At 38.0% G+C, this 24,394-nt stretch overlaps 1 protein-coding gene across 4 annotated transcripts in view; it reads right to left on the reverse strand.

Moving 5' to 3' along the window:
* Positions 1–24,394, reverse strand: part of LOC149050830 (uncharacterized) — a 28,309-nt gene that overhangs the window by 1,429 nt on the left and 2,486 nt on the right. The window contains exons 2-24 of one of the 4 annotated variants that reach the window (XM_089198376.1): positions 17,939–19,166; positions 17,531–17,611; positions 15,491–15,937; positions 14,562–14,678; positions 13,712–14,104; positions 13,293–13,406; positions 12,233–12,445; positions 11,804–12,016; positions 11,143–11,289; positions 9,723–9,822; positions 9,018–9,123; positions 8,532–8,581; positions 8,296–8,429; positions 7,787–7,819; positions 7,084–7,221; positions 6,782–6,881; positions 6,374–6,488; positions 5,754–5,815; positions 5,030–5,472; positions 4,333–4,438; positions 3,056–3,098; positions 796–851; positions 279–342 (exon numbers count right to left, since the gene is read on the reverse strand). In XM_089198376.1, the coding sequence (XP_089054502.1) occupies positions 279–342; positions 796–851; positions 3,056–3,098; positions 4,333–4,438; positions 5,030–5,472; positions 5,754–5,815; positions 6,374–6,488; positions 6,782–6,881; positions 7,084–7,221; positions 7,787–7,819; positions 8,296–8,429; positions 8,532–8,581; positions 9,018–9,123; positions 9,723–9,822; positions 11,143–11,289; positions 11,804–12,016; positions 12,233–12,445; positions 13,293–13,406; positions 13,712–14,104; positions 14,562–14,678; positions 15,491–15,937; positions 17,531–17,611; positions 17,939–19,166 (4,503 nt within the window). Of the gene's footprint in view, positions 1–278; positions 343–795; positions 852–3,055; positions 3,099–4,332; positions 4,439–5,028; positions 5,473–5,753; positions 5,816–6,373; positions 6,489–6,781; positions 6,882–7,083; positions 7,222–7,786; positions 7,820–8,295; positions 8,430–8,531; positions 8,582–9,017; positions 9,124–9,722; positions 9,823–11,142; positions 11,290–11,803; positions 12,017–12,232; positions 12,446–13,292; positions 13,407–13,711; positions 14,105–14,561; positions 14,679–15,490; positions 15,938–17,530; positions 17,612–17,938; positions 19,167–24,394 lie in introns of all 4 variants that reach the window. The other 3 variants (XM_089198373.1, XM_089198375.1, XM_089198374.1) reach the window with 3 other exon arrangements.

Consider the following 24,394-nt stretch of genomic DNA (forward strand, 5'->3'; position numbering starts at 1 on the left):
TTTGGTTTGAACAAGATTGGAGAGACTGAACTGTTTTATTGATGTATGGTTTTGCTAGACTGTACTTATATATTTAATTTCCCCATAAACTCAATCTGTAGCACATTCGACTTCGCTCCAACTGCCTGCTCGTTTGTAACTGTTACTTATACAGTTGACAGTCATATTACCATATACGAAACATGAAAAGTCGAGGTCAACAATCTACGATTTTCAGACTCTTAAGTACACGAGTTTTGTTACTATGAATAAAAATCATTCTTTGAAGTTGGGTTTACCCGCTCTGACTGTGCGTTCTGACTTCTACGTAGTATGTAGACTCCGAGTTTATTTTCCAAGAGGCTACAAGAAAATAAGTCAGAAATAAATACGTGTTAAAACACAAATACAGTAACACCATATAAAACCTTGAAATCCTTACCCTCCACTCCTGAACAGATACATGAACCTATTGCTTTTAAAATGTACTTCGCGATGAAGGAGTTCGCCTTATCGGGATTCCATGACTGTTTTGTCTGAGGCACATTTCATTACATAACCAATAGAACGAATTCATATTGATCCGTTTTAGAAGAAAACAGACAATACAAGTGGACAGAAAAATAACAAACAGAGTCCAATTTTATTTAGAGACCTAAAAGCTTCTACTCATGGTAGGTAATATCAAAACCCTGCATACGCACGTAAATGTCGATAACATAAACAAAAGATGGGTACTTATTCGTTTTAACTACGAGTGTTTTCTCTAGCTTCCTTGAGACAACCTCGTTATTAAGGCAAAAGTAATATACTTACGCCCCAACTTGCATCTTGTCCACGTCGAGTTTTACAGCCGAGGAAGGAAGAACTCCCTGCAACAATAAAATGAAGAGAGTTGCATAACCCTTTAACTCAGTCCCATTAGTGACCAACACAGAATTTCTCCTAACAATATCAATGAAATATCAAACAGACGAGTGATGAGAATGAAGAAAAATATCAATCAGGAGATTGCTAGCTGATCCAATACAAAATTCTCCAAACTCAAAAAAAGTGAGAACTGTATTGCAGACCGAGTAAGGAAACTTACTAACGGGATCTTGAAAGTAAAAGAGTTAAGAAAACCATCGTTATTTAAGAATTTGTTCATGCTTAGCGTGCGTATATCGAATTATGGATGCACGCGGGAAGTTTGGAGAGCATGAAAAATGCGTAAGAGTGGCTCGAGGCGCAGCCGAGAGCAACTCTAGCTTTTTGAGTGCTCTCCAAACTTCCCAAGTGCATCCATAACTCGATATACGCAGAGCTAAAAAGCATGAGCAAATTCGTTTGTAACAGAGCGAAAACAAGGATCTGAGCGAAGAAGCCTTTTATTGTGATAGAGTGCAAAATTCTCATAACGCACAAAAAAAAGTAAACAAACGTCCCCACTGGCTGGTCAAAAACATGCCACATTTTATACTTTGGTTTGAGCGAGAAAATTTGAGCCAGTTAACTGATAATTGTTTGAGAAAAACTCAAAATTTACGGGGAAAATGGAGAAAATCAAAGCCAAATGAACTCATGTGTCACTAAAAGTCAAAGACCCGAAGTTATCAAGAAAAATTTGCGAAACGTGCAACTTGCGAGTTTTTTTCGGCTTTATTTCTGTTGCTTGTTGGATCAGGACTGTTATGGAGAGCGCCCATGTTTTTTTTAGAGTGCGTTGCGTTACATAATTATTAAAAATAGAACGAAGAAGTTTCTAGAACATTTAGTCATGATGACTAAGCGAGAACTTTAAGGAGAACCTTCTAGAACCGTGACTCAGCATATTTTTGTTATGATGTAATCATAGTGTAATGTTTCTAAAAATAACAATATTACAGATCTCTAGAACATTCTAGAACTTTTCCGAAAGATATATAAGGAGTCACGCTAGCTTAAAGAAATAGGCCTTTTAGTGAGCTATAACTGCTGTTGCGAAGAGCCCAGAGGAGCGAGAGCCAGACAGAGTTGTTTACTGGAATTGAAAGCCGTGTGGAAGGCTACGTGAGAGAAAGAATTACGGACGTCGACAGTTTGTTAAAGATTTTCAAGAGAACTGTGAGTTGTGCGGTAGTGCACTGAGATTTAAGTGATATTATTTGTAAAGGGCTCTAAGTTATAGGGATACTGATTGTATTAGCATTTATATCGCTCCGTAGATAAGTGAAAAAGATAGTTATTGTATTGGTTGTCGATATCGCTTCGTAGTTATTACGTTGGTCAATAAAGTAGTTGAGTTGTACGAGTTGTATCTTTCTGGCGGTTTTGAAAAATACCGTAACAGGACCTAAATGGTCGATGCCGATAGAAAAATTGGGCAGATCTTCGCTGGTTTCTTCCATATTTCAAAGAGAAGGAAACCTGCACTGCAGCTTAACAGGAAGGAAACTCTGAAGCCAGGTAAAAAAAATACTCACGTCATCTTATTTACGCACGGGCGTGTGTAAATAAAGATTTTTTGATAGCGGCTCAATAGGACTTATAAAGGGCAAGCACGCGCGTTATGCTATAAGTATTACATAACCTTGTGTACACGTGAAACTATAGTGAATCACAAAATCACATGTCGGTGACTAATCTATCGACATACCATGCATCAGAAAGACAACTTCATATTGGGGAGAGGGGTGGGTGGGGTGGCTGTAGTGTTTTGAAATATTTCAAATTCTTTGGATTGAGAGAAACTAAGCCTGGAGGACTTCAGATAAAAAATAAAGCCTCGAGTCAATTAGCATTAGCCCTGGCCTCGTTAAGCTCTTAGGGAAAAAAAATACTACCTCACAGTACCTCTCCCACCCACAGTCTTGCGCACTGTGCAGAGGAGGGGGGGGGGGGGGGCTGGGAAAGGCTACTTTAACTATTGGCTCCCGAGTTGATGGATTGTGCAGTACTTTCAGCATTTTGAAGACGACAAAGTATTTAATTAAACACTTAAGATTTGTAATATTACTGACGTTCAACCAGTTTGTGCAAAAAAGCAATTAAAATCCTGCCGTACGGTCATAACCAAGGTCTAAAAATCATACAAAATAAATGGTTTTATATTCACCTCATTATGATGCCGACGGATGCTTCGTCCATCTGGATATTCCCTAAAGCCAACAGAGTAAACAACGATAAGACTGAAAAGCGGCACAGTTAATGTTACAGGGTAATGTGGTATTATCAACTGGGTTGATACCGTAGAGAGCTTTGAAACTCTTTATGGTAGCCAATTTACATTATCAACTCTGTTAATAATACCAAACTACCTTGTTATACTCCCACACCGATGCAGCACCACAGTTTCTTTAGAAACTTACCCCCTTTGTTCATAGTTACATGTAATGTTATCCTTCAGCAACTAGTACCAAATATTAACCAACTGTTCACAAGGTAAGCCCATTTTTTTCTGAATTACAATTGTAATTAACAATTTATGAACAAGAAAGAACCATAAAACTCACTAAATGAAACTCTAAATTGTGTAACTTTACTACAGGTTAAGAAAGGCAAAATTTTTCAAGCTTTTCTGTTGTCAAAAATTGATCTGAAATCGCACTGTATGAAGCATTTAGGGCCCTGAGTCAAAACTGAGTCGTCATACTAGTCCATACAAAAAGAGACATTTGTTATTCATTAGAACTTCTAGACCAGTGAAAATGGGTACATCTATCTGTTTATCTTGATGAGTTTGTACAAAAAATATTGGAAACTCATTCAAAAAAGCTGCCTTATTTTCAAACCAACTGAGCTGGACTGTCAGCTCTGGCAAAAGTCATGGTATATATAAAACTTCTCAATTTAATAATCATAATAAGGTGTTAACATTTTCATACATGTATATGTATCTGGAGGGTTTCTTTCCAGTCAGAGGTGATATTTGCCCCAGAGTGGTATGAGTACAAGTATCCAAGCATTTCAGTAAAAAATTAGAGTGAAATAAAAATAGAGTCATGGGAATCTCTTCCTTCCTTCTCCAAAATTCCTCTCATTTTTGCTTTTTTCTTTTCTATATGCCTGTTAATTGGCTGATGCAAAACCTGGAGCAATAAGGGTCCCCCTTGTCCCACTGAATATCAAGTTAACACTAAAATAGACTTTTGAGAGGTTTATGTACAAGCAAATGGATGCAAGTGACTGTTACTCAATGATTTAATGTGTCTTCATGGTGAGAGGTCCCAATAATACTAAACATGAGCCTCTTGCTAACAAAAAGAGCTATGTGAAGAAAACTGTGGCTTCTCAACACAAAAAGCTCCATGATATAGTAAGCCTCTGTTATGATCAAACACACAAATTACACTCCATTGATAGAGAATGATATTAGATGAAGATTCCTCTTACTGGACAGACCTTGACAGGGCGGGTTGCTTTTCATTGACATCTTCAGGATTTATGTCTGGAACTATGTCCAAATAACTTTCCCCTTCTTCTTCTTCTTCTTCTTGGTCTAAACAAAATGAAATCATTTACCACAATATTAGTGACAGAGTTATCTAAAAAATTTGATTTTGATAATCTCCTAAGAAATGCAAAATTGATCTTAAGAACCTAACAACATTTTAACCCTTTAACTCCCAACCTCTGATTAGTTTTTCTCCCTACTGTCCCCTTGCAATTCTTATGATGTTAGTTGGGAGAATTTGATATTGGATCAACAATTAATCCACTAATCAATATTTTTCTTTATTTCTTGTTACTTGTCTGCTTGGAATTGTATCATTTGAAATTATATGGAGAAATTCTGTCTTTGTCACTCACTGGAGTGAAAGGTTTAATCAAAAATACCAATGAAATAAGGTTAAAAAGTTCAGGACATTTCCATTTGGTTGGAGTGACCCTCACCCATGGCATGATAAAAGCTAAGTCAGTAGTCATAACCATTCTAAATGAACAACCACCCTTGCATGATTCATACCTTCTCTGAGAAAGAAGATGTGGATAGGGTGGTTGCAACTGACTGAAAAGATTGAATCAATTGAGACAATAAAAGACACATAATGCAATAATACTGTGCATATGTTCAGACAGCGTACAGTACCTCCACAGGGCAATGATGAGTACCTCATGATGGGTTCAGTGGTGTGCGGCGCCAGAGGAGGTGGCCAAGGAAGTTGTTTGGGCATTGCTAATGGTTTTCCCTTTCTTGCCGGTAGAGCAGGAGGATCACTTAACTTGCGGGGAAAATCAGGAGATTGCCTGACTGTCCCTAATGAAGCACCTCCTTGGCCTGGCACAGGAGTTGGAATGCCAGTGTAGCTGAACCCTCCTCGAAGTGGCTTAGGTGAAGGAAATGCAGGTCTCTGAGGAGGCAGGGGTTTTCTTTGCACTTGCGGAGGACCCATATCAGGGGATGGACAGTACATTGCTTCTAATGCTGGTTGTTGAGGTTTTCCAAACATTGTTGCTAATTGTTCCATGTCAAATTTAGGTTCTACTTCAGGGTAGTAGTACTCCAGCTCGGCATTATCATTTGGCTCTATGCTACAAGAACAAAATAAAAAGAAATACACTATAAGAGCTTCATTTGAACCCACTTATTAAAAGAACCGTGTCTTAATTTGACAAAATCTATTCAGAAAATAATTTCCAATAGCATTTTAACAAAATAATACTGGGCATCATTATCACCGGTGAACAATAAACCTGCACAATAAGTTTAAAATATTTTTACACTTTGGCTGTCTTTTTTTAATAAAACTGTTTATAAATAAATACCAACAACAAACTACATTTATCAAATCAATTAAATTCAAGAAACTCACATGCTTTGTCTTCCTGTCCCACAGTATTCTCTCATATCACTTACTATACTGTTCATCCATTCCTACCAAAGGGAATTGAACAGCTATAAAAACTTTTTCTAGGCCAAACTTGGTCACACCTGTTAAGAAACTGTTGTGAAGGTGGCAGACACCAGCTATTGGTGGATGCATACAACTTACTTCAAGGATTATGGCTAACTTCATTCCTTGTCTAGGGACTCACTGTTTGGGGTGCAATTACCAAAGTATGGGGGAGGACTAGCAGCCACTCCCTAGACTTTCCACTGCTCCAACTCTTGATTTCATTTTCCAAATTAAAGCACAATTTATTTATGGGCATGGCAAAGACCAGATTCATCACTAACAGAGTGTCCTTGGGTAGATCAGATGAAACCAAAGGATAAAAGACTCTCCACACAACACTAGCAAGGTGTTGTCTAAGTAGAAAAAGGTGAGGCTGTTTAAATGAATTGCTTCTTAACCCACTAATCCACTGGTATGATTGACTCATAAATTCTCCTAACAATATCACCCTTGAATAAGAGGTTAAGGTCATGAGAATAAAGGAAATGATCACCAACTAAACAAGTTCTTGATACTTACTTTTACTTGGTACTTACATTCATTTCTTGTTCAGAATATGCAGCAAAGTAGTAAGTCCTTTTTTCTGGTTGCAAATGAATTAATTTGAAAGTCCATTGAAATTTGGAAGTTTTCTCTGGTGCTGGGGACAATCTAACATAAAATGTGGATAAAAATATCAAACCAAAACCACCACATTTATGAAGAGACAAAATTGATTTTTGGAAATCCAAAATTATTCGGTGGCTTGACTTATTTTCTTACAGTAGGTAACAAACATGTATTTCCAAAATCTTCTGTATATGAGGTTTTCATGGTCACAGGGTTTTTCAAAAGTTTACGCCACTAAGGCAAATTTTTCTGCTCTCAATCTTTTACCACGAAGTGAGAACTGCAAACTAATATCCAGCTCCTGACTAAAAAGTTTGTCTTTCATTAAAACATACCTGTATCCACTGAGGGAAAACTTGCCAGCTGTAGTTTTAGCATATGGAGTACGGTAATAATACATGCAGCCTTTGTGTAAGATGATATATCTGTTACACCCTATTAAAAAACATAAAAACAACAATATACTTTCAAGCTACATTTGGGCCAGCTGCCTTTCAAATCGTAAATGGGATTGCAATATAGAACTTAACCTCAATTTCATGATCCTTGCATACATTACCTGACTCATGCAGAGAGATGTGCAATAAATTAATTCTATAAAAAATTTATAGACACAGCACAAGATAAAAAGACTCACAGGATTTTATGCTTCCTTCCTTTTTTCTTATCCACCCATATTTGCTACAGCTGTCTTTGAGCAGTTCTAGTGCAGGTATGGATTGGAAAGGTTCAGGTCCTTGTTGGTGTGTGGACGTTTTGCCTTCGTCCTTGTCATCTTCAGAGTAAGAATAAAGCAGACTTCTATGAGTGTCGAAAATGTCAGAGGAACCCTTGACGCATTTTTCATTTTCCTCTAAATTTACCACGAGGCGCTAACAAGATATTGATTAGTTGATGTTAAGAAAGACTTCACGGGTTACCCGAGTATAACTCCAAATAAAATACAGAGGTCATTACACTCCTCTTCTTTTGTATTGAAATGTAATCGTTTGTCCCACGATGTAGTCGGCTCAGAAGTGGATCGCGAATTTTCGACCGCATACTACTAATCGTCTAGCTTCTTATCGCCCGCTCCACCGTAACAAGTAAAGTCCCTCAATTTGGTTGCAAAGAATTTCACATTCCTCGAAACGTTGTCAATTTTAAAAACGTTGCAGCTTCTTCCAGGGACATATTTGCATAACAGAGGCATCTGATTCAGACATCAGACGTTGACCGGACAGTGCTCGCTATGCAGCTTAGTATGCTTACTTCCCGTGATCACATTGTTGAACTATCTGTCTGCGCCTCTACTACAAAAGAACCCGAAACATCTCGACTCAACGAGGTAGAATAGTTACCTGAATCGGAATCCGACGTCCCAACCTCCCATCCTACAGGCAGACAGATAGGTTGTTAGTAGCCTTAAATTTGCCAATGGCCTAGGTAGCTCAGAACAGCTCTAGATAGGACTTTCTTTGAACTCAAACCGTGTGTTGGAATAATTGTAAAACTATTTTCCCTTTTTCTGACCTCATGAATATTACAGGCGTAATCTCGTAAGCGAGGATATGAAGTCTTAAGAACTCTATTTAATCGTGTCATAAACTTTCAGGGGAGTACCCTCATAAAATTTAAAAAACCTTCCAAGCTCTTGTCAGATATAATGTTGGGCTGATAATCTAGGTATTCATGAAAAGTAATTTTAATGCATTACCTAAGCATATCTTTGTTAGATTAACCTCTCCTGAGGCAAGCTACGTAGTTATAATCGCAAAGAATGAGGAAAATTAAGATTTACTGCAGACGAGCAATCCAACGAGCCCAATCTGATTGGAGAAAACAACCAGACACCTTAGGCATTCATTACCTGTTGTCGACAAGCTTGCATGAAGAGGCAGGTCAATAATAACAGAGCACGCTGCTGCTTCAGGTTGTGGTAATAGTCTTTTTATCTCTGTTACAGACCGTCGTAGCTTGGTAGGTATTTTTCCTGGATTATTGCTGTGTAAACCAAATAACAATAACTTCATCAAACCTCATCACGAGCTTTTATCAAAAGAAAATTACTGACAAGGAAAATGCTGACTTAATGACGTCACTCACGCGCTTGTGTGTTGTTTCCTTATTTCGGTTTTTATTCTGGTGATCCATTCCTAAAAAGTCGTTTCGATATAAGTTAAAATCGTCTCAATCGGGTCAACTAAATGTTTCACGCTCAGATCTATGTTTGATGCTTATCCCTAACCAAGAAATAGATTTGCTGAACCAGGAAGGTAAGTCATGCGCTCATTTCGAAGAGAGCAGTTATTTTCATGGCAACTCTTCGTCTGTACAAATTGAGTCTGGCATGGATTTTCCATTGCAGAATTTGATTGCGATAAACAAGTCTATCAATCAGAAATAAGTGCTGACTGCAATTCGCTCTGTGGTCAGGAACAGAGGATTTGGCTATAGCACGAACAAAGTAATTGTGTTTTGAAAAGGGGTGGAGAGGAAACAGGAAACCTAAAACTCCCATCCTTTACCTCGATAGGGACGCAAACCTCGGTGAAGTCAGGATGCTACGGTAATAATGAATGCAGCACGTACGTTCATTTCCCTCTGCGACTGTGCAGCAAAGTCAAGATCTGTGTTTTTGGAATGATGAAGTCTGAATGTCCACGGGAGACACTCTTTTCCCGATGTTGAATACACCCTATAACGACAGGAAAACAAATCAATCAAGGTAGGAGGATGAGAACTTCCTTAGCATCAGCAAGATACCGAAAGTAGCGATCCTCCTCTCTCTAGGAAATAGCAGCTTTTGAGGCAAGTTGCTTCCAAGAGACCATCACTTTTCGATGCAATTGAGCCTATCTACAGAGATAAAATAAGATAAAAATTCCAATCCTCGATCCAGTCCCTTGTTGTGGACTCTTGAGTAAGTCGTTCATGCCGTCAATAATCGGCAAAGGCTTTGGAATTAATCCTAGCAATTCCTTTTTCAAATCGTTTATATTCTTTCTAGACACTGCTCCTAAATTTTATTGTCCTTTTTCTCTATCACATACATATCCTCTGATACACATTTGCTTTGACTTGAAAGACACTAGTTTCGAAAGTTTCGTTCTAGATTCAATAGTGGCCAGATATGTTTGATCTTTTTTTCCAAGCGGGATGAATTTATTATCTTGTCTCAAGCTCTTAATTATGATCTGTTTTTTTTTTTTAATTTAACCATCTTACAAAAAATATGAATTTGAGCCAGGAAATCGGATTAAAACTCTGGACTCAAAGCTTAACCACACTTTATACCTGTATCTTTTGAGAGAAACCGAGCTACTTGCAGTTTTAGTTTTATCACATTTGTAATAATTTAAGCGTCCACCGCCTAAGGTGACATATCTTTCATGCCCTAAAAAGATGAAACAAAAAAGAAAAAGAGCGTTTTATTATATCGTGTAGCAAAATTTACCAAGTCTTCCGATGCAACCTCCTTTAATACTGTTTTATACAATAATACAGATACATGTAAGCATAGCAAGCCAATTTTGTGGAGGGTAAAAATTCGGGAAATGGACAATAAAGGTTCAAAACTTTAAGAGGAGAAAAGATCCGGAAGCGATATGTAAATAACACTTTTATCATCTTAGATCGGAACAATGTTGACGGCTTATTACATTATTAAAACAACTAACAGCCTGCTATCCACTATACTACGTCAAGAAGGCCAGCACCATTCCTTTTCTTGATACGCCAGCTACAATGGACGCCGAAGGTTTACTTATGCCCAACAGCGTGTACAGAAAACTTACTCACACTGACCGATACTTAGCCTATGACTTACACCACCCTCACTCAGTGTAAAGGAGTATAGTTCAGTGTCAACAACCAATGAAGAACTCACGCAAAATTTCAAATCCACAACAGTTCTTCCCTAAATTAAACGTGTCTCAGAGGTTCTTCGCCGCTGCCTACAACAAAAAAGGGTGCCCACCGTCTTTTAATGGGACACGACGCTCACGGTCACACTTAGTGCGACCTTAAGATGCCATCGAGTCAGGGAAATGAAACAGCGCTATTTGCAAAATCCACTGTGAATTTGGCAAAGTAGAATTCAGAGAAAACAGGGAGAGCGATGAAAGCGAAAATTTAAGAATGTGAAAGAGAGTTACGGCTTGCTGCAATCAGAATTCAGCGGTTTCAGAACACGCCAATGAATCAAGAAACGTCCCTGTTTGAGACCAGGTTTCTGCAGGCTTATTGATCATGAGTCCCACTGCTACACACAAGGCTACTGAGGTTAGAATTGTTGGTACTGTTAGATATTGCATAAATATTTCTCAGTCGTCTGATAGAGAGATTGTACGAAATTGAAAGGAAAAGAATTGATGTTTTTAAAACATACCAGAATGGCAGAATAGAAGATGTTGTGAGGTTTAATTCTCAGTAACTTCTAAAGTTTTTATCTGTAATTAACTAATGAAAAGAGTTGTGGAAAGCTCTGATCTAGACTCAATTAGCTGATCTCATCTTTGGGGAAAGACAATCGCTCAATTGCTTTTCATCCCCTCCAGCGATAATTACCTTTACACCTCTACTTTTAGCGATAACCGTAAAACTTTCACGAAAAAAGCCTTTGACTGCTATGTGTTAAAAAAAACCGTGTGACAAAACGGTCAAAGAAAGGCCCTAAACAACTTTACTGAACGTGTTACAGTTCCACAAGACTTACATTCGTCGCTACTTGATGAAGCATCAGAGGAAGTCAAAGCTTCGTCTTCTTCCTTTTTCAGCAACCATCCGCCTTCTTGTAAGTTGACTTTAGGTATTTTACGTGTTGGACCGATCAGGGAAAGTGCGCGTCCTTGCGGACGATTACCTAAAGATAATGTAATGATTAGGGCAGCTTATCAGTATTATCTCTAGTTGAGAGCATATTTTAAACAGGTCAGCACTGTATCCCGTTCTGAAGGACACCATTCACCATCCATGCAATGATCGAAATGTTCTTCGTTACATTTATATTCAAATCTGTGAACAATTCTTAAAATATGCACAAAGATTTGAGAAATTTGAGGTACTCAGAAACTGTCGCCAAAGATTACCTTTCTTCCAATACAAAGCTTCTATCTCTAGGGGAAAACAATGTACTTAGCGTGCTTGTAACGGCAGGATAAAATCATGAATGTGCCATCTTTTCACCGGTCACCTGATAGGGAGGCATTCATTCGAACTTCTACTTCTACACGAGTAGGACGATTGAATGGGTCATGGTATCGATATCTCGATATTTCATTGTTAGTCCCTATCCATTCTTATTGTTATGAAATAATGACGGTGATAATTGAGAATAACAATGAAATTAACTATGGCAGTAGTTTAGTCATTTATACCTATCACTTTTCCTGCAATTATCTGCGGTTCTTCTGTGGTTTCATTTTTATCCTCGACTGCTACAACAGTCTTGCTTTGATCAACCAGTTGGGATATAGCTTCTTTGGATGTTTGAGTACCACGATTATCGGTGTTTGCTGTCTGAATGGCCCTTTCAGTAGGTAAGATTTCAGTGTCATCACCATCTCCCATAAGCGAGTTGCTACTGTTTTCTGTGGAATTGCGTGAGAAATAAAGTAAACTTGTAAAACTCATTTCTTAAACAAATCCCACTGAATGAAGCGAGTAAGATGATTGAATGCGATATGGTATCGATATCTCGATATTTCAATGTTAGTCCTTATCCATTCTTATTTTTATGAAATAATGACGGTGATAATTGAGAATAACAATGAAAATAACAATGGCAATAATGAAGTCATTTGTACCTGCCGTTTTTACTGCAATTATTTGTTTTTCCTCTGTGGGTTCATTTTTATCCTTGACTAGTATAACAGTCTTGCTTTGATCAACCAGTTGGGATACAGCTTCTTTGGATGTTTGAGTTCCAAGATCATCGGTGTTTGCTGTTTGAATAGCTCTTTGAGTAGGTAAGATTTCAGTGTCATCACAATCTCCCATAGGTGAGTTGCTGGTGTTTCCTGTAGAATTGCGTGAGGAATAAAGTAAACAGGTACGCTGTCTTAAGAAACCCACCGATACATCTCTGATACACAGATGATTAACTGAGATGAGGTAGAATAAATGAATATAGTAAAATAGATAGCCTAATGATAACCGCTTTGCAACCAAAAATTGAAAGAAACGATTATAACAAAAAGATAAAATTGACAGTGAAGGAACTACCAGTAGTTTACGACAAGTTTGTCGGAAGATATGTTTGTGCATATGTTATGTTTGTAGATAAAATGTATCGTAGAAACAATAAAGGCCTAGTAAAATTTCGAAGGCCTTAATGGCAATAAAAGTAGAAAAAAAGTACCTGATCTTGTCAACAGTCCTTAAAAATATGCATAAAGATTTGAGAAATTTAAGGTACTCAGAAACTTATCAAAATATTGCCTTTCTACTGAAACATAAAGCTTCTACCTCTAGGGATAAACAATTTACTTAGCCTGCTTGTAACGGCAGGATAACATCATGCATGTGCCATCTTTTCACCGGTTACCAGATAGAGGGGTTTTCATTCGAACTTCCTCATAACTTGTAAACTTATCTCTGAGACAAATCCCACTGAATGAAACGAGTAGGACGATTGAAGGCGACATGGTATAGATGTCTCGATATTTCCTTGTTAGTCCCTTACTATTCTTATTTTTATGACATAATGATAGTGATAATTGAGAACAACAGTGAAAATAACAACGGCAGAAGTAAATCATTTTGTAACTATCATTTTTCCTGCAATTATCTGTTGTTCTTCTGTGGTCTCATTATTTTCTTCGACTGACATAACAGTCTTGCTTTGATCAACCAGTTGGGAAATACCTTCTGTGGATGTTTGAACACCAAGACCATCGGTGTCTGCTGTTTGAATAGCCCCTTTAGTAAGCAGGATTTCGGTGTCATCATCATCTCCCATAAGGGATTTTCTGCTGTTTTCTGAGGCATTACGTGAGAAATAAAGTAAGCAATTACGTGCTAAAACATCTTAAGGGGATTAAGATAACCCAGGGTTAGCGCGAAATCTGATTTCAGATCGGAAAGTTTTAAAAGGAAATTCAGAATAACCAATCTGATAATTGGGTGCTTTAAGACGAATAGAAAAATTGTTTCAAAAGAGCTTTTGAACAAAGGAATAAAGGAACCCGGATTAACATTTGATCATGAGTTAGCGCTAGTCGGTCTTCGTACACCTTGACCCAGGACTTCAAATATCCCTTTAGCAAGTATTGTTACCAACTTACGAGAACTTTTTAAGATGTGCTCTTTACACGCCAAATAGTCCTCCTCCAGTATGCTTGTTTCTAAAGTGACAGACTCCACGTGTAATCTTTTTTTGATGTCATCTGTCAGAAGACATTTTTCGGCCATCCAATCCAGACGACCGGAACGATAGTCGGACCACAGACATTCAAGACTTTCCAGATCTCGGCATTCGACGGAAAATCGTAAACTGTTGTCACGCTCTTTTGTTGGTTCTGAATCTTGAGTTACTGTTACATGTCGAAGGTAGGTGGGTAGTTCCATAAAAGAACTTTGAGAAGTCTTTTCCTCAGATAACATTTCAGACACCAGACATAGGCTTCCTTTCTTTTGATTTGTATGAAATTCATTTGGGCTTGCTGAACAATCGCTGTCTACGTTGTTATCAAAGGGCGATATATATGAAAAGAAAATCAACATTCCTATCTTACATATAAAGGCATGTAAGTAAAAACCAATTTTCTGACTTTGATAAAAAGGTTCATGCAAATCATAACCTTCGGAAAAAGTATTCTTGCTAATATCAATATCCTTTCGGCTTTCAGCTTTTTTTAATTACAGGGCAATTAAACTAAAATACACAATTAATAATCATCACTTATTGTTCGCCGTACAATAAAGAACATCAGGTTTTTAGTAGAGTGAACAAGCTCATTTTGGAACTATAAGTTATATTCAAACATGAATCTACCGTAAAATTGTCATAACCTTCACATGAAAATTTTTAATGATTTCTTGTAGAAATGATTTAATGATTTCTGATAGATGCTTTGCTATTATTGCAGATGGGCGACTTAATGGTCTATTTGAATTGTTGATGTTTTCACTCACAATTTAACGCAAAGTGCACTGTGGAGAGTTCACGTTGTTCTTCGTCCTGAGCGACTAGAGGTTGTCCATTCGCTCGGTCAGTTAGATTTTCTGCAACTGTTGAATCACGATTCAGATCTGATCGATGGCGTCAAAGAAAATAACAGTAGCAAGAATTAATATGAAACCATGACATAACATGAAACCATAACATATTTCTCCTCCATTAACAACAATATTTATGGGAAATCTTACATTCATGGACACTCCCAAGGACATGGTAATGCTGATCCTCGATTTGTTTTGCTACTATTTTTGCTTTTTTCGGTGTACGATTTGAGCTTCAAATTTGGGTCTGATAATTTTGAGGAAACTACTCGCGATGACCAAAAACTTTACTCGCGATTCGGGAACCTCAACCCCCGAACCTTGACCAGAAGGCAAGCTCATTTCGCAAAACTCACACTGAGACATATCCTACTTAAGCAGACCTCTCCTTTATTTAATTTTTTTTTTTATAAACTCCACGGTTTCTTGTGGCTTCCTCGTCATATATGCAAAAACGACAACTTTGTTCTCGTTTAATAATAATTCCTAAGTTTTTAATTTCATTTTCATTTTCTTCTCTTTTCTTTTTGTCGCCTTGTTCATTTGCTTTTTGTTTTGTCGCTTTTGTTTGTTTCTGACAGATAAATGTCGGTAGAATTGTGATAAAATCGTGGATTACTTTCCACCGAACTCACTGCTTTGCTCGTGACACTTCTCACGTTCCTACTGACAGGTTCGTTTGTTTTTATGGCAAGATGGAAACAAAAACAAAATCTATATACAGAAGCGCTGTGCCGTATGACACTGATTAATCTCTTTTTGACAGTCATTTTCCTAAGCCCTAAGTGCATTAAGCCTTAACATCTGTCTTCTTTGGGAGTTTTAAATATAAGATGAAGTACCTGTTAATGACAGTTTGCAAGCCAGGTAGTCCTCCATAGTAATGGTCGTTTCCAGTTCTATTGATTCCACTTCATATTTCTTCTTTATCTCATCCGTTAAAAGGCGTTCTTCCGCTACTTCATTAAGGTGACCGGAACTATAGTCATCCCACAGACGCTCAAGAATTTCCATTGTCCTACATTCGACTAAAATTCGCAAGCTCCCCTCGCCTGCTTCTCTTATCATCAAGTCGTGTACACCTTGTAGGTAGTAAGAGAGAGATTGATTGAATTTTTCAGAAGGGACTTTAGCTGCATGTATCTCGAGAAAATGTTTCGTCATCTCACACATCAGGAGGTGTTTGGCTTCTTCTTGTTGCGCAGGATCTTTGCTCTCTGCCTCTTGAAATGTAGCGCGGCTAAGTTTTATGTGGATGGGCAATTTACCTGGAGCTAAATGTGCACTGACTTCCAGAAAGCCAGGCGAAAACACAATTAGAAGGTTGCTACTTAAAAAAAATATCGCTTTCCTTTTAAATCAACTATAACCACTACTTGGAACTTACCGGGGCCCAGGGGGACACGGGATTGCATAAATATAGTTAATCTCTCGCACCGCTCCCTCTTTTTCTGTGGAGGCTAATACTGACGTAATTCACAATCAGAGACAAAAAACTCTTAAAGTCGCCTCAGTGTTATTATTCCTCCATATTTTGAGTACCAAATCGTGGCTCGAATGCTGCTTTAGCCTGTTAAATTCGCGAATGTGACCGGGCATTGTACGTGATGAGGCAAAAATTAAGAAAACTTTCGCATATTTACATTTTCGCTAATAATTTTTAAGACGCAAACGTAGAGGTTTTTCCAGCAAAAAGTTTGAACACCTGCTTAGATGTAAGTAATTTTAATAGTCATTGTGTCAAGGTTCACTCAATGTAGATAACTTTGATAAGTCGCTCTTGCTCTCGCTAAGTTTCATGATGGAAGGTTAACTCTTAAGTAATCGCTCGTAAATTTGTCTCTCCAAATATTCACTCTTAAATTTTCGCTCATTAACTAGTGCATCGTAAAGGTTGGGGAACGTGTCGTTCCCCAAAAAGCTACAATCTTTCTCTTGACTTTCCTCCATGCCTCGTGCTTTTCAAAATGGCGGATAAGATTTCAATGAGCCAGCGAGCACTCCCAAAAGTAACGAGCCAGCGATATATCCCTAACAATGTAGCGTTGAAAAAACGACAAAACCGGTTGCATTTTATGACCGGTGCCAGCCTTCGGCTGGGCCCCGTTAATTATGAAAAGCGGACTCGCCGGGAGGCTGTGGCACATGACATATTTTATAAAAAAAAACAAATAACAGAAAATTACCAGTGAAAAGAGAATGCATATGGCACCTCCGCCTCAAATGCTATTTCTCTGTTGCCAGATTCTAACCATAAAGAACTGAGGAAAGCAGACGAAAGAGAATAGAGACCTACTCATTACCTATCGAAAGTTTGGAATTCCTGCGACACAAAGAAGTTCAAAGGCAACAAGAAAAGAAATGAAAGGTAACGGCAAAGAAAGAAATTGCAAGAATTTTAGAACCAAACGGTTGTACTTTGGTAAGTTTGAACATATCCATTTTATTTATTACTTTGTACTTGACCCTTTTGAAGAAACTATTGAGATCATTCGATAATCTCCGGTAATATGTGGCATAGGATAAATTAGAACCACGGGGCATTCTCATGGGAAATACTGAAATTTCACTCTTGATATTTCATGGAATACACGGCGTACCGATAATCATTTGTTTGAATAGAGATTTTGCTGGTATATCAGTGATATGAATTTGGAGTAAAATTTCAGTGCTACTCTTGGAACCAAAATTTAATCAATTTCCGAAATTGCTCTCTTAGACACTTCAGTGCTTCAATCTGATAAGTTAGAATTTAATACTAGAAACCAGTCTCCAGAGTATGACTAATTACAGGTATTTTATTATTACCATCATTATTATAATTATCATTATTATTATGTATTTATAGTTTTCAAAAAAGGGGTGCTTAGAGAGTATGGTACCTGAACAAAGGCCGTTACTGACTTCCGTCTGGTGAGGCAATGTGGACTTTTCTGCTGCACCCACACAATCTTCAGGTTTGTCTATGTAAAAATATGTGACATTTTAATTATTCTATTAGCTACGCAATGTTTTAGAGGGTTGAGGTTTAAGTGGCCACTGTCAAATAATTTACTAAACGAGCCCATAAAGGTTTCATACATCTCTATATGCCACAAATCAATCTTTCACATTGCAGTGTGTTACTTTTTTGTTGGGGAAAATTAACCCTGATAATGGCTATCTCTACCCAAGAGTATGAATGGTCTTGGGAATTTTTATAGGGAAAGGAGAAAGATGCCTCAAAGTTAACTAAAATATTCCTTTTTTGGCATAGCATTGGATCATCTCAACTAAGCTTACATCCATACCGTTAAGAGTGATGCTGATCATTTTGTCAATGAGAGATTCACACTGTTTTTTCCAACTGTACTTATTCTGGTAGGAGTCTCGCAGTGTTTCACACTCTTCAAGTCGTCTGCTTCTGTCGTTGTTGCAGACGTCCCCAATTGCTTTGGCCCACTGATCTTGATCATCTGAATCAACCACAAAATGCCGGCCAAATGGTATTTCCAACAAAGCTTCTGCAAATCCTGATTTTCGACTCACAAGAATAGGCAGACCGGCTGACAAGGCCTCAAGACCCGTTAAACCAAAGCCTTCAGTTCTCGAGGGCATAACGACAAGGTCTGCTTCGCAAAATACCTTTTTCAAATCTTCCCGGCTATCCAAAAACGCTCGCACCTTTAGCTGATTGGGAGGGATATCAAAATCGAGGAAACGTGTTCGTGTCTCTTCGAGTTTGTCCTTCGCAGCACCAACAAATAACAGAATACAATGACTCAGCTTAGCCATAGCTCGAGCTGCTATATCGAATCCTTTTAATTTAAAGTCCTCCGAATCTCCACGACCAAAACACAATACTTTACAAACTTCTCGTTTTTCTGGACTTTGTTTCAATTCAGAGAATTCTGCTAGAATTCCAGGAGTAAATTGGAAGAAACATTGCTCTTTCTTACACGAGGCGAGATAAGAATGAAACGCTTTGTACAATTTGGGGCCAACTGGTACAACGAAGTCAGCTAGTTCGCAAAGTTCTACCTCTGTTTTATGTTTTTTCTGAGCATTCGAAATTGGATTGGGATATTCTTTATATATCCCTAGTTCTTCAGGGTCTGTATGGACAACCTGAATCCATTTACATTCGTGGGACTCCCTGATAATTTGTGCCTGATGGCCAAGTTTAACACCATGTCCAACCACTACGTCAATTTGCAAATCCTTTGGTGGAAAGTTAAGCCATTCCAGCTCATCTAAGCCGGGCCGCCTTGCTGCCTTTATAAGTTCTATTTTATGACTATGAGCTGCTGTCTTGTCCTCGTCATTGCAACTTGGAACAAAGTAACTGACCTTAACTCTTGGGTCCTTTGCGATGTTTATTGCCAATTCCCTGTTTAAGGTGGAGAGGCCTCCTTTGCTTGATCCCCATTCTGATGCCAGGAAAGTAACTCCAAGCCTTTTGGGTCCTGGGCACTGTCTGCTGTAATTGTTATTGTCCTCTTTATTTAGCATACGTGCGTAGTTTGATGATTTTCCCCCCTTGAAATATAATAAAAGCTGTTAAAAATATTTCACCGGACTTTTTTTATATCAGTGGCCCGATTTAAAAGGACGTCTAGTTTATAAGACTCAGAGTGCAAAGTAATTGTTTAACAAACATCTTCTGCGTAAATGCATTACTACGAATCATACATACCCCCTTGACACTTGCATCCTGAAGAACACGTGTTATTTTAGAGTTGGGCCCTTACACTTCTATAGCTGCTCACAAGCAATCATACACTTCAGAAAAAAATAATTTGCATTATATGTAAGATATATTTTTTAATATTTTTACCTCTGCAATCTGAAAATCCTTAATGATCATTCACCATGTTCTGTGTTTTATTGTTATGAAGACCAAATAAAAATAAATGTCCCTCTAGCCAGGTGATCTGTAATTAATCTCTGTACTGCAATCAGTAAGATTTTGTATTCTTATCTCCCTGTTTTAAATAGCAATGTGTCATGCGTGGTTGAAGAGGAAGGACTTCGAGCAGAAATCGGCGAAAATTCCTTTTCGCCATTATTAACTGTGGACTCGAGCGACGATTCTACGCTAGAAAGAAAGGAGGTTTTAGTTTCCAGAACAAATCACCTATAGAAACCCCGTCGTCGAACTGTTGGCTCAAGAAGCAGATGAATTACCCAAAGTCAGTCTAGTTTACAAAGAAACCACAGGGTGTACTCATATAACTAGGAGCGTGATAACAGTAAACAGCACCACAAGAGACGCTTGCCATCAAAATTTTCCGTAAACCAATGTTGCAGAGGCTGTTTGTGTTTTCCGAATAGTACTTCTGGACCAGTAAACAAATGGTATTTATTATTGCGAGCGAACAAGTGCCACCTAACATTCTTAAGATGTTACCACGGTAAAAATCCTCATGCACGCACGACAGTGCATTCATAACACGGCGGGTGCATTCAGCTGCAACTTCCCGTACAGTCTAGACACGCTTTAGGAGCTGATGTCAGCACGCATCAGACAAAAAGCGGCAAGTCACCCAAAATTTTCTTTCACTCCTACTTTTATATTTTGTAGCCCAATATGACAGAATCTACTGAGCTTTAAGCTTTTAAAAGACAAAAGGATAGTTATAAAGTTACTATAAAAATTTCCTTGTGTATTTGTGTTGTTCCATCTTGAGAAGAACTCAAGGTCGGGCAAAATATACTTGTTAGCGACTATGAAATAAACATGCTGTGCCTACTTGTCGCCACCGTTTACTGGCATAAATCACTACAATTTTTAAAAAAATCTAACATAACACTCTTACCATGTTTTTTATTATTTTATTAGCTGTTTCGATGATCACGTTATGCTCTACCACATTCTAGCCAGATTTGAATTCCAGTTTATATATCCTCTCCATCTTATTATATCAGTTGCATGAAAAGTGTGAACATATAAATTCAAAGATGAATCAACCGCCGAGATACCAAGAGATGGGTTTTTTTTCCTCTTTGCATGATATCTAGAAAAACCTTTTAGGAATTCTGCATTCAGGAAACTAAAATGTCCAGATCTATCAATGATTCTTTTGCCGGCGGAAGTCAAAGGGTGCGTTCCTTTGGGAGAATCTGGATCAGGGTTTCTCATCTGTGGCGTTCCTTTCGAGCAAATCCATTTTCAGATCAGGGATCTATCAAATCCACTCTGGACAAGGATTCATTGGATCACTGATCTGCGCGATCTAAAGAAGGATCATTGGATCATTGATCCAACGCGTTCCTTTGGGCCAAGGATCCGAAATTAATCATTTTGCCCAACGGTACTCAATTTCAAACAAGCAGGTACTTCATATATTGACCGAAAGATTGTTTGCAATCGCTCCACAAATTCTGCGATAAACATGAAATAAAATCGATTTTGTACAGTCAAATCGATCGGCCACTGATCGCAGGCATCCAGGGTTCCCAAGTATCCGTATCCATATGGTAAGTCTGCTTCCATTCCTTTGTCCATGAGGCAGACCTAAGCAAGTTGCTAACAGGCGTTCCAAACAGCTAACTGTAGTTCTTGACATACGAAAATGACATTAAAAATCTGAAACAATGTAGAGTGGGGTAATACGTTCGAAATAATTCTCAAAGCGGACATGGCTCTGCCTCTCCCTTATCAAAAGAAACAATAGAAATTCTTCATCTTCACAACTTCTCGCTTCTTGTAGTATTGAATTATCGGAAAGTTCCTCTATTAATGAAACAACAGCTGCTCTATCCGCGACGGCCATCTTGTTTTCGTTTTTAAATTTAGCGCGCGATTCCGCTAACGCGCTCTACAATTTCGCGCCTGCAGTCATGGTAACTGATCTGATAAACTAAAGCTCCGTTCCTTTGATGCACCGAGATCTGTGTGGTCTTGGATCACAAATCCTAATCAGGATCTTCCCGAGGGAACGTAGCCAAAGAATAATTACAAAAGTCAATTTGATTGACAAGCTACATACTGATTTAGCTAATTGATCTGTTGTATAAGCGTCTCATCTCACACGCTAACAAGGAGATTTGCTGTTCAGTTAAATCGTTGATGGAACTTGTGGATTTAGTTATCGAGAAGACCAAAGTGCGGTGGTAATGGACCCTTCCGCACTAGCTACTAGACGCTGACAAAACTTGTTTCTCTTCACCAAAAATTACATCAAAATTTGTCCTTGGTAAATCTCAATTAAATCTGCACGTATCAGCACCCTCCCGAGGGACCCTTTACATAAAAGGGCGGGGGTGTTCGCCGGGAATTTCCCAAAACGACCCCATCCCTATAAAATTATAGGGAGTGGGAGTGACATCAATTGATGTCTAACCCTAAAAAGTACCAATTCAAATACAAAAAATTGAAAAATCCCAAAACTAAAAATTCCTTTATAGATGTGCTCTAGAAGCTCGAGTCAGATCATTAAAATGCTCATTTCAGGTATCTTATTGAGCGAAAAACACCCTAAAACGTACCAGCTAGGTCTCTGGTAGTGCACAAAAGTTTGAGATACTGTAGAAGGTACCAGATCGCTGATTTTGCATCCTAAAATATTCGACAAGCATCTACACCCATATCCGATCGCCTTCGCCTTCCCCTTCCCCCCTCCCCTAAGGTCAGCACCTAAAAACAACAAATGTGATTTGCCTCCACTCAAAAATCTAATGATCCGTCCCTAATTAAGGTACCTTTTACATAATTCCAATATGAGTTTCGTTCCAGAACGAAATTAATTTCATACACGTTTACATGCAAGATAATTAAGCCTGTAAAAAAAGTATTTGTCTCCTTCTCTGTCTTTTTCTATGCTTCCCTCGCTCCTGAAGAGGAGTCATACAGATGTGGGTGTCGTACAACGCTCAAATTATACAGGTACAAAAGGACGTCCAGAATGAGTGTTTCGTTTTGAAATGAAAACCTCAATAAACTCATTCAGAAATGACTCCTTCGAATAATTTTTACTCTGGTATCATACGGCAACCGGTATGAACTCGTTCTTGAACAAAACTCATTCCGGTATCATGTAAAAGGCCTTTAAAACTTTTTATTCCCAGAGCATCACGCTTTGCTCGCCTGTTTGAATACTATAAATTATTTCAATAGCGTTGAAGCAACAACGCCGTTTAACTGCTTCGCTGCCACTGAAACAACGATTTGTGACCACAAAAAGCACATATTCTTCCATTTTCAATTCAACATTCACAAAATCTTTATACAGGGTAAAAATCCATTTGAGTTGGTATCAATTATTGCGTGACTAGCTTATGATATAAATGGGGGAGGGTAAAACAAAACGCAAAACCTGGGCTCCAGTCAAAAAGTAATACCCGGACGTAATATAATGATTGAAACAGCTTATAAATTCATAAATAAACAAGGTAAGAGTGTTGCGTTAGTTTTTTTTATAAATTGTAATAATTTATGACAGTAAACGGTGGCGACAAGTAGGCACAGCATGTTTATTTCATAGTCGCTAGCAAGTATATTTTGCCGGACTTTGAGTTCGTCTCAGGATAGAACAATACAAATACGCAAGGAAATTTTTATAGTAACTTTATAACCATCCTTTTACCTTTTAAAAGCTTGAAGCTCAGTAGATTCTGTCATATCGGTCATTGTTAAAACTGTCTTTGTTTTGATGCTACTTTTCGACATGGGAAAAGTATGTCGGACAAAGATATTCACCAAAAAAGAAACATTCCTTTTCAAGCTTCAACAATGACAGGGGATAAAGTTTAGATGAGAAAACAAAGGATTATCTTGACATGAATACTGCAGGTCGAGTACAATCGTTACATGAGGTCACACAACTCGGGTAATATTCACGGTGAAAATTTGCATATTTGAGCGGTCGAACTAAAAAAATAATTTCTCGAAAACTAAAATATTTTCACCAAAAAAACTACACCACAATTATTAGGACATATTGGGCTATAAAATATAAAAATAGGAGTGAAAACGAATTTTGGGCGACTCGCCAAAATATTTCAAATTGTTCGATGGATGGTGACATCCTCTCTTAAGACCTTTTAACATTGTTTTTCCCTTCCATCCCGATTGAGACAGATCTTTGGGAGCTCAAAATCAAAGTAAATATGCTAAAAAATACTTATTTCGAAAAATTGGGAATGTAGTTCTTTCAGTGACGGAATTATCTTTTGAGTTCATTCCCACACGCTACGCGAGTTATGGCTGGAAATGAACAAAGTAATCTTTTTGACTTCAAGTAAGGCTTTGTGACGTAATCGCTCTGACGAAGGGCTAACGCTCGAAACGTCAGCTTTTTTACTCTTTACGGTGGCTAATTTACGTTTTCAACCCAGTTGTTAACACTAAATTACCTGCTTTACTCTCCCACCGACGCAGCACCACAGTTTCTTTAGAAACTTACCCCTTTATTCCTTTGTGACGTATGTTCCAAAAGTGTTGTTCAATGGAAGACTTTGGTTTAAATCATACAATTTCAGAAATTCGCAATTTTCTGCTAGTAAATTGTTTCAAACTTGTTCAACAGCAGATTTTAATTCTAAAATTGTGCAATTTTAGAATCTGCATCATAAACCTAGGCAGTGTTCTGACCGTGAAGTCTAGTAAACAACTATTCAAGCATGCTTAAAGGGTAACTGACGGCAAACTTTTCTTCTTTTCTTTTTTGTCCCTATACATTCCTCTTCGGTTAAAGAATCTTAAATGAACAAATAAACGATATATTGTGCAAAACCAAATTTTTCCAAATATTTTTTGACCCTTG

The sequence above is a fragment of the Pocillopora damicornis genome, chromosome 2 (genome assembly GCF_964200805.1).
Source record: "Pocillopora damicornis chromosome 2, jaPocDami1.2, whole genome shotgun sequence".
Taxonomy (NCBI): Eukaryota; Metazoa; Cnidaria; class Anthozoa; order Scleractinia; family Pocilloporidae; genus Pocillopora; species Pocillopora damicornis.